The 11,053-nt window shown below is 43.9% G+C and overlaps 1 protein-coding gene across 2 annotated transcripts in view; it reads left to right on the top strand.

Moving 5' to 3' along the window:
• PTPRN (protein tyrosine phosphatase receptor type N) overlaps positions 1–11,053 on the top strand; it is a 56,196-nt gene that overhangs the window by 31,847 nt on the left and 13,296 nt on the right. For both annotated transcript variants that reach the window (XM_075181005.1, XM_075181004.1), the window contains 2 exons: positions 8,742–8,954; positions 9,498–9,707. In XM_075181005.1, the coding sequence (XP_075037106.1) occupies positions 8,742–8,954; positions 9,498–9,707 (423 nt within the window). The remainder of the gene's footprint in view (positions 1–8,741; positions 8,955–9,497; positions 9,708–11,053) is intronic.

The raw sequence follows: 11,053 nt of genomic DNA, 5'->3' as shown, positions 1-11,053 counted from the left end.
GAAGCTGAAGTTTATCATTTCTCACAGTTCCAGTGTATGTAATATGCTGCCGATGTCACTGCCAGCGTTACCCAGGGAGAACATATTAAGGCTGGCTGCCCCCCGTACATATTGCAGAAGTTACATTACATTATACAGATGACATACGTAGCATGCCTTATAGACACTGTCGCTAAGCAGCGTACACACACAGATTGCGCAGCAGACATTATACGATAGATTGTTTTCATACACTGTATATAGTGTAATGCACAGTTTAGGACACTGAAATCAGGGACATCTCCTTGTCTCTGTGTTTATAATCAATATATCACAATCACTCAGTCCCAGATTAACCCATACGTGCTGCAAATTAGACCAACTATTAGTTCATTTTAAACATAACGGGCCAGAAATCGCTGTGTATATGGACAATGAAAAGTTCAGATCGAGGTAATTTCAAAGAGGGACTTTGAAATTACTTGCAATTCATCTGATCACTCTTCATGACATTCTGGAGTATATGCAAATTGCCATCATAAAATCTGAGGCATTAGACTTTGTGAAAAATAATATTAGTGTCATTCTCAAAACTTTTGGCCATGACTGTACGACCCCAACCGCCAGATCTCCCTTTATGTGAGCTCCAGAAGTTCCCTTTCTGCTGTTAGTGTCACTCACACATGTTATAAACTTTCCGGTTAGATCATCCATGTCTGTGATTTTCACACTATGGGGTAGATTCATCAATACTTCTAAAAAGGAGAAGTGGAGGTGTTGCCCATAGCAACCAATCAGATTCTAGCTGTCATTTACCCAGTACATTCCAGAATTGATAGGTAGAATCTGATTGGTTGCTATGAGCGACACCTCCACAACTGTAATGCATAGGTCACAGTCATGCTGATTTATATTCCATACACTCTGTGCGGTATAATCTGTAAGAGACATGATGAGGCACTAGATCAGGCCTGTCCAACCTGCGGCCCTCCAGGTGTTGTGAAACTACAAGCCCCAGCAGGCTTTGCCAGTAGACAACCTGTTGATAGCTGGAAGGGCATGCTGGGACTTGTAGTTTCACAACATCTGGAGGGCCGCAGGTTGGACAGGCCTGCACTAGATATATACCTGTCTGGATGAGCTCTAGGAATGTAGCCGCATAACCGGGGATTAAGGGATTAAACAGACACATACTAAATCTGCCTTTTATTATCTTTGCACACTAAGGGGTAGATGTATCAAACCTTCTAAATAGTAAACAGGCATTGCCCATAGCAACCAATCAGATTCTAGCTGTCATTTTCCAGAATGTAGTAGATAAATGATAACTTGAATCTGATTGGTTGCTAAGGGCAACACCTCCACTTTTTCAAGGTTTGATACATTTACTCCTCGTTTTTTTAATCTATTTGTTTTGGTACTCACGCACAATCCTTTGAACAAGAATAAACAAACTCTAATACTACCATAGACTGTAAAGCAATAAACTACAAGTCACGTTGTTGCAGATAATGGGCCTATTCAAACATTATGCCGAAATATACTGCACCATATTTGCTGAAAGGTTGGTGAGCGTGGACCTCCCAAGTTCCTGGCAGCTGGGACATAGTCAGATCGGGACTTTCCCACCTAGTACAGGGCAGCTGGGAGGAATGTTACACACAGACGGCTGATGGCGCAGACAGAGTCTGGTACATTGTCCTCACTATTATCAGAGCGTGTTCCCAAAGCCTCAGCAGTGTTGTCAGTAATTATGTATGTACAGGTCAGTGCTTGTGTGTCTACAGGTCCTTTCATTACATTATATTTTGTACGATTTTACCAGGCTTTAAGAACGCCCCTTATATGCGGAATATAAATGCACATGTGTAACTGCCCATACACACCCGATGACAGACAGCAAAGATTCTGGATCTTAATAGATCTTCTGGCTTCTTGTCTCTGATTCTGGAAGTGATATCTCTTGATTCTGCATGTCTGTGATTCTGGATATGATAAGTCTGGATGCTGTGTCAGTAACTCTGAAAATTATAGGTCTGGATGCAGTTTCTCTGTTATTCTGGGTAGGATAAGTCTAGATACTATGTGTCGATGATCCTGAATGAGACAGGTCTGGATGCTGTTTGTCAGTGATTTTGGATATGATATCTGGATGCTGTGTGTCAGTGATTCTGTATTAGATAGGTCTAGATCCTGTGTGTTAGTGATTCTGCATTTGATATGTCTGGATTCTATGCGTCACTGATTCTGAATTTAATAGGTCTGGATGCTGTGTGTCAGTGATTCTGGATTTGATAGGTCTGTATGCTGGTTGTCAGTTATTCTGGATTTGATAGGTCTGGATGCTGTGTGTCAGTGATTCTGGATGTGATATCTGGATGCTGTGTGTCAGTGATTCTGGATGTGATATCTGGATGCTGTGTGTCAGTGGTTCTGGATGTGATATCTGGATGCTGTGTGTCTGTGGTTCTGGATGTGATATCTGGATGCTGTGTGTCTGTGATTCAGGATGTGATATCTGGATGCTGTGTGTCAGTGGTTCTGGATGTGATATCTGGATGCTGTGTGTCTGTGGTTCTGGATGGGATATCTGGCTGCTGTGTGTCTGTGATTCTGGATGTGATATCTGGATGCTGTGTGTCAGTGTTTCTGGATGTGATTGGTCTGGATGCTGTGTGTCAGTGATTCTGGATGTGATATCTGTATGCTGTGTGTCTGTGATTCTGGATGTGATATCTGGATGCTGTGTGTCTGTGATTCTGGATGTGATATCTGGATGCTGTGTGTCTGTGATTCTGGATGTGATATCTGGATGCTGTGTGTCTGTGATTCTGGATGTGATATCTGGATGCTTTGTGTCTGTGATTCTGGATGTGATATCCGGATGCTGTGTGTCAGTGATTCTGGATGTGATCGGTCTGGATGCTGTGTGTCAGTGATTCTGGATGTGATATCTGGATGCTGTGTGTCAGTGATTCTGGATGTGATATCTGGATGCTGTGTGTCTGTGATTCTGGATGTGATATCTGGATGCTTTGTGTCTGTGATTCTGGATGTGACATCTGGATGCTGTGTGTCTGTGATTCTGGATGTGATCAGTCTGGATGCTGTGTGTCTGTGATTCTGGATGTGATATCTGGATGCTGTGTGTCTGTGATTCTGGATGTGATATCTGGATGCTGTGTGTCTGTGATTCTGGATGTGATATCCGGATGCTGTGTGTCAGTGACTCTGGATGTGACATCTGGATGCTGTGTGTCTGTGATTCTGGATGTGATCGGTCTGGATGCTGTGTGTCAGTGATTCTGGATGTGATATCTGGATGTTGTGTGTCTGTGATTCTGGATGTGATATCCGGATGCTGTGTGTCAGTGACTCTGGATGTGACATCTGGATGCTGTGTGTCTGTGATTCTGGATGTGATCGGTCTGGATGCTGTGTGTCAGTGACTCTGGATGTGATATCTGGATGCTGTGTGTCAGTGATTCTGGATGTGATCGGTCTGGATGCTGTGTGTCAGTGATTCTGGATGTGATATCTGGATGCTGTGTGTCAGTGATTCTGGATGTGATATCTGGATGCTGTGTGTCTGTGATTCTGGATGTGATATCTGGATGCTTTGTGTCTGTGATTCTGGATGTGACATCTGGATGCTGTGTGTCTGTGATTCTGGATGTGATCAGTCTGGATGCTGTGTGTCTGTGATTCTGGATGTGATATCTGGATGCTGTGTGTCTGTGATTCTGGATGTGATATCTGGATGCTGTGTGTCTGTGATTCTGGATGTGATATCCGGATGCTGTGTGTCAGTGACTCTGGATGTGACATCTGGATGCTGTGTGTCTGTGATTCTGGATGTGATCGGTCTGGATGCTGTGTGTCAGTGATTCTGGATGTGATATCTGGATGCTGTGTGTCTGTGATTCTGGATGTGATATCTGGATGCTGTGTGTCAGTGATTCTGGATGTGATATCTGGATGCTGTGTGTCAGTAATTCTGGATGTGATATCTGGATACTGTGTGTCTGTGTGTCAGTGGTTCTGGATGTGATATCTGGATGCTGTGTGTCAGTAATTCTGGATGTGATATCTGGTTACTGTGTGTGTCTGTGTGTCAGTGGTTCTGGATGTGATATCTGAATGCTGTGTGTCAGTGATTCTGGATGTGATATCTGGATGCTGTGTGTCAGTGATTCTGGATGTGATCGGTCTGGATGCTGTGTGTCTGTGTTTCTGGATGTGATATTTGGATGCTGTGTGTCTGTGGTTCTGGATGTGATATCTGGATGCTGTGTGTCAGTGATTCTGGATGTGATATCTGGATGCTGTGTGTCAGTGATTCTTGACGTGATATCTGGATGCTTTGTGTCTGTGATTCTGGATGTGATATCTGGATGCTGTGTGTCAGTGATTCTGGATGTGATATCTGGATGCTGTGTGTCAGTGATTCTGGATGTGATATCTGGATGCTGTGTGTCAGTGATTCTGGATGTGATATCTGGATGCTGTGTGTCAGTGATTCTGGATGTGATATCTGGATGCTGTGTGTCAGTGATTCTGGATGTGATATCTGGATGCTGTGTGTCAGTGATTCTGGATGTGATATCTAGATGCTTTGTGTCTGTGATTCTGGATGTGATATCTGGATGCTGTGTGTCTGTGATTCTGGATGTGATATCTAGATGCTGTGTGTCAGTGACTCTGGATTTGATATCTGGATGCTGTGTGTCTGTGATTCTGGATGTGATATCTGGATGCTGTGTGTCTGTGATTCTTGACGTGATATCTGGATGCTTTGTGTCAGTGATTCTGGATGTGATATCTAGATGCTGTGTGTCAGTGATTCTGGATTTGATATCTGGATGCTGTGTGTCTGTGATTCTGGATGTGATATCTGGATGCTGTGTGTCAGTGATTCTGGACGTGATATCTGGATGCTGTGTGTCAGTGATTCTGGATGTGATGTCTGGATGCTGTGTGTCTCTGTATCTTTGCTCCTGTTACATGGTCCAGTCTCATCTTATTGATTACAGGTTAATGTGGGGGAAGGGCTCTCAGTGAGGGGGGTGGGGGAGGTGTCGTCCAGCTGCAGGAAAGGGGGGGGGATATGGGAGGTGTCGGTCTGTCTTTGGGTGGGGGGGGGAGGAAGGGAGGACGCTGTGAGTGGAGTCACGCCTTTCCTCAGCAACATGGAGCTGTTGTCATGGCAACCTCTTTTGATGTGACAAGTGCTGTGATTGTGACGGAGAAGCTCGGGAGCTTACGGTAGCAGGGACAGGGTATCAGAGACCCCAACCCACACACACCCTGCCTGCCGCTCCCACCTCTCGGTCTCCATCACTGCCTCTCCTACAGATCTCTCCATCGTTCCCTCTGTGTCCCATCTTTTGTGCTCTGTGTCTTTGTGCCCCTTCCTCGTCCCCATCTGAATCCTTCTCATTCAGCTCCGCGATCTCCTGAAAGCCTCCATTCTCTCCCACTTATCTCAGCCTCCTCGTTCTCCTCCCTTTTCATTTCTCCCTCTTGGATTTCACCCCATCTTATTTCCTTTTATCTCTTTGCTGTGTGTCCTCCGCCCCCCCCCCCCCCCCTCTGTGCCACCGTCTTATGGGCCTCAGCATTGTATGTGTGCGGGGCCTGAGACCACGGTATTGTCACTTTGACCCCCTCCTCCCCTCGGAGAACTGACCTGCTGCAAAATCCTCAGCTCCCGTTAGGTAAGTTCTGTGGGAACAGCCCCTGTGATTCGTGGCCCCCTCCTGCTCTTTCTGTGCGATTAGGGTGGTGGCTCAAAATGGAGAAAAGCATTTTAGCATGAATACATATTTCTGGATTCACCCCGCTTCCTTTATTGTCTATTAAAACTAACAATTATCATTACAAAGCGGCACGTTCTGTCCCTTGTATCTGAGCGGGATTGATGATGAATCAGTGTTATGCGCTCGGCTTAATTTGACCTTGAAGAGATCCAACACTTTCAACAGATAGATTGCAAGCTCTGTTGTCAAAAGCAGCATCGCTCATGAGTGAAGGCCTCTGGCAAGAGCAAGGGGTGTAGGGATTATGGGATATAATAATACATAGTCATATACAGGGAATTGTACATCTCATATACTTTAATACAAATATCCCACTCTAAATTAGCATGATGTACTTAGCTGTGTACCTGAATGTGACATAGTACAGTTTATTTTATTTATTTGAAGATATTTATATTATACTCTGGATGTTGGGTGGTTGATTTATCTGCCAGGTTTTATTTTGCCTCGTGCAATCAATTCACTACCTGCGGCCTATTGAAAGGAATTTTATTTGTGTTTCTCAAGTCCTTACAATGGGCATTCCGCAGCCATCTCGATAAGTATCTATAGATATATTAGTTTTTCAGGAACTATTGCCCACGGCAGGTTTTCTGAATATCCAGGTGTATACAGAGAGAGTAGTTACAATGAAGCAATTCTGTAGAGTTACAATGTACAAAGTTTGAAGTTACAATGAAGCAATTCTGTTTATGGGACCTTTCCTTGAATCCCTGACCATAACAGTTTTCAGGACTTGACAATATGAAGTAGTAACCACCTGAGAAACCAACTTATTTTAAGGATCCATCAATGAAGTGACACTAGTAAATATTTAGGGTCTATAGTTACTTATCTGCTGCCCAGTCCCACCCTTTATAAAACACAGCTAAGCCCCAGGAAGTTTGTGTATAAGGGTTTGGTGGTCACGATCCCACAGGGAGGTAACCCCAGATCATGGATGGACTCGGGACCTAAGCAAAGTTTATTCTTTTTTTCTTATAAAGATGAATCACAGATATGATCGGTGAAGCCAGAATTAATAGGGATCTTGTGACCTAACATTAAGTTGCAGCCTCTGATATTCTGGGAGAAATAGTCTTTGCGGGTGAAGATGTTTCGCTTGTAAAGGCTTCTAAATATCAAGTTTCACAATGAATACTAGGTCACGCTAACATGTATAATACAGTCAGTGTGACGTGTCTGTGTTGTTGTACAAGCGCATGTTCTAATGTATGTTATAGATATGTCTTGTCCATGTTAGAGAGATCTCATGTCTGCAGTTTGTTATGTATGTTACAGGGATCCCATGTCATAGGAAATCACATGTGTATAATATGGTACATGCAAAAGAAATCCCAGGTTTATGTTTTAGTACATGCTTGAGAGATCTTCTGTCCATATTATGGTACATGTTGAGGAAGTCTGATCTCCATGGGTAAATTCATATTAGAGAGATCCCGTGTTTATGTTTTCATGTATGTAAGAAAGCTGCTATATCCTAATTTTCAGATCCCATGCTCAAGTTATGTACATGTTACAGATAGCCCATGTTCATATTCTATGATACAGGTTAGAGAGATCCCGTGTCAGTGTTATGGTACAGGTTAGAGAGATCCCGTGTCTGTGTTATGGCACAGGTTAGAGAGATCCCATGTCTGTGTTATGGCACAGGTTAGAGAGATCCCGTGTCTGTGTTATGGCACAGGTTAGAGAGATCCCGTGTCTGTGTTATGGCACAGGTTAGAGAGTTCCCATATCTGTGTTATGGCACAGGTTAGAGAGATCCCGTGTCAGTGTTATGGTACAGGTTAGAGAGATCCCGTGTCTGTGTTATGGCACAGGTTAGAGAGATCCCGTGTCTGTGTTATGGCACAGGTTAGAGAGATCCCGTGTCTGGGTTATGGTACAGGTTAGAGAGATTCCATGTGAGTGTTATGGTACAGGTTAGAGACATCCCGTGTCAGTGTTATGGTACAGGTTAGAGAGATCCCATGTCTGTGTTATGGCACAGGTTAGAGAGATCCCATGTCTGTGTTATGGCATAGGTTAGAGAGATCCCATGTCTGTGTTATGGTACAGGTTAGAGAGATCCTGTGTCAGTGTTATGGCACAGGTTAGAGAGATCCCATGTCTGTGTTATGGCACAGGTTAGAGAGATCCCGTGTCTGTGTTATGGCACAGGTTAGAGAGATCCCATGTCTGGGTTATGGTACAGGTTAGAGAGATCCCATGTCTGGGTTATGGTACAGGTTAGAGAGATCCCATGTCTGGTTTATGGTACAGGTTAGAGAGATCCCGTGTCAGTGTTATGGTACAGGTTAGAGACATCCCGTGTCAGTGTTATGGTACAGGTTAGAGAGATCCCGTGTCAGTGTTATGGTACAGGTTAGAGACATCCCGTGTCAGTGTTATGGTACAGGTTAGAGAGATCCCGTGTCAGTGTTATGGCACAGGTTAGAGAGATCCCGTGTCTGTGTTATGGCACAGGTTAGAGAGATCCCGTGTCTGTGTTATGGCACAGGTTAGAGAGATCCCATGTCTGGGTTATGGTACAGGTTAGAGAGATCCCATGTCTGGGTTATGGTACAGGTTAGAGAGATCCCATGTCTGGTTTATGGTACAGGTTAGAGAGATCCCGTGTCAGTGTTATGGTACAGGTTAGAGACATCCCGTGTCAGTGTTATGGTACAGGTTAGAGAGATCCCGTGTCAGTGTTATGGTACAGGTTAGAGAGATCCCATGTCAGTGTTATGGTACAGGTTAGAGAGATCCCATGTCTGTGTTAATGTGTTTGTTAGAGAGATCCCCATCCATGATAAGGGATCCCAGGCTTTGGTGCGTGATAAGTAGATATGTTTATGTTGTGCCATAACTGTGCTTTCTGTACATACGTGACATGTCTTGATAACATACAACTTTGTATGAATCCCGGAATGACCCCGTGTTCTTCTCCGTCTACAGAGGACCAATGTCACAACCTACCCTCACGCCACCCACTTTGGGGACACTTTCCGCTTTGTCCTCCTCATCTTCATCGCCTTGGCCTGCATAGCGGGCATCGTTATTGCCTCAGTCGTTATATTCTGCCTGCGACAACATGCCAAGCAGCGGGAGAAGGACCGCCTGGCCGGGCTTGGGCCTGAGGGGGCCGCAGACTCCACATATGAGTACCAGGTAAAGGTCGAATATTGTACTATAAATTACGTTATCCCTAGTCCCATCAGATAGGGGATTACTTACACGTGTAGCCTTCGCTTGTTCAGCTACTACAGTAAGTAAATGATGATGATGATCATTCTTAATTATCACAAATTCAGTGGTGCATTATCAGCATATAACGTTATAGAGAAACATGTTCTACTGTATATTTCTAATATAATACAATTAATTACATTTTTATGGTGATTATTTGCCTATCACAGACTATTTTTGGGTAACTGTCCTTAGGCCATTTCCTACTGGAGACCAGACTAGATTATTCTGATTATCGGCTTTGTATGAATGGATGGTCGCGCTGCTCACATGTTATAACACAGGAAATGGCACCATTGTAATAGTTGTACCAGTCTGACCCATGCTCTCACCTTGAAGGACCAATTGCCACTTACAAAGCCTTTAATAAAATCATGTTGTCCGTAATGGACATATTCTGTGCCGCCTTCATGCTCGGACACTGTCCTTGTATTTAGCGCTTTGTGTCTGTGTCTCTGAGCGCAGGATCTCTGCAGACAGCACATGGCAGGAAAATCCTTATTCAGTCGCACAGAGGGTACCGGGGCAGCGGCGGAGAACTCCCGCGTCAGCAGTGTGTCTTCCCAATTTAGTGATGTCCCACAACCAAGCCCCAGTTCCCACAGCAGCACCCCGTCCTGGTGCGAGGAGCCCGTCCAGTCCAATATGGACATCTCCACCGGTCACATGATCCTGGTAAGTGAATTGGGAACATATATCTTTGTCTGTCAGGTGGCGTTGTATTGTTGTACTCGATAATTATTGAGGTTGTTTTTAAAGGGACCATCCACTGTCAGATGTTTTTTATTTATTGGTTCCTACATAATGTCTCCCAGTTTTTGCTACAAATATCGCTTCCTCCGGTGCTTTTCACAAATGCTTCTATAGAATATAGGCAGCGTTATTTATTTACGTTGCGCTTTGATGTTACACTGAGCAGCTTTCTGAATGACCTTGTATCCGGTGCAAACATCAGAGCAGCTCTCTGTCATATCCAAGGGCAACACAAAATAAACCAGCCCTGCTAGGATGATATAAAGGCCAGTACTCTGAAACACAGAACTATAACTTATGTAGCAATGTATTTAAAAGTCGCAGGAAGGTTAGAATTTAATTTAAGCAGTACATTAAATTACATCTGAAGGTGGAAAATCAAGATTCATAAAACAATCAGGCACTTCATTAAAATACAGCTCCGATTAACAACACGGAATGAGTACAGAAAATCAGCTCTAAAATGAGGGGAACTGGACCATGCAGGGTTTTCAACACTGTTTTCTTGTAAAATAAATCTTTGTTGAAATTTTAGATCCGTGAGGGAGAAAGTAAAGTAAACCGTATGCATATATTGAATAAAACGTGCCACTAGACAGAAGGGATTTTAAAAGTATTAAATAAAGTAACCAACTAGAAGCTATATATCTTATTATTTATTTATATTTTTTTATATAGCGCCAGAACATATAACACAACACAGAATTTGTAATCATTCACATCAGTCCCTGTCACAGTGGAGCTTACAATCTATATTCCCTACCACACACACACACACTCGGGTTAATTTTCTCTGAAGCCAATTAACCTTCCAGTATGTTTTTGGAGTGTGGGAGTAAACCGGAGCACCCAGAGGAAAAACATGCGGAGATACATACAAACTCCACACAGATAGGACCCTAGTTGGAATTGAGCTCCTAACCCCAGCGCTGTGAGGTAGCAATGCTAACCACTGTGCCACCATGCCCCATGTGAACTGATCAGGCAGAGAAGGGCAATAAGGTAAAGGAAAGACAGCCACTGGCTCGCCCGGGAGCTCTCCGTTGTCCACTCAGCCATTTAAACACGCTCAGTGTATAAAAAGGTTGGGCAATAGACCAACAGTTTCTCTATAATTTCTAGAACTAGAGACCTCAGTGGCCTTGAGAATGGGGTGATTTTTGGGGAATATTTCGCCAGAGTGACAGTGGCCAGAGACTGCTCAGCTTGCAGATGTTGAACGAGGAGCATTGGTTTAGGGCAGTGATGGCTAACCTGTGACACGCCAG

The sequence above is a fragment of the Mixophyes fleayi genome, chromosome 7, assembly GCF_038048845.1.
Source record: "Mixophyes fleayi isolate aMixFle1 chromosome 7, aMixFle1.hap1, whole genome shotgun sequence".
NCBI lineage: Eukaryota > Metazoa > Chordata > Amphibia > Anura > Limnodynastidae > Mixophyes > Mixophyes fleayi.
The sequence above is the reverse complement of the archived record's forward strand: the minus strand, read 5'-3'. Positions and strand labels throughout refer to the sequence as shown.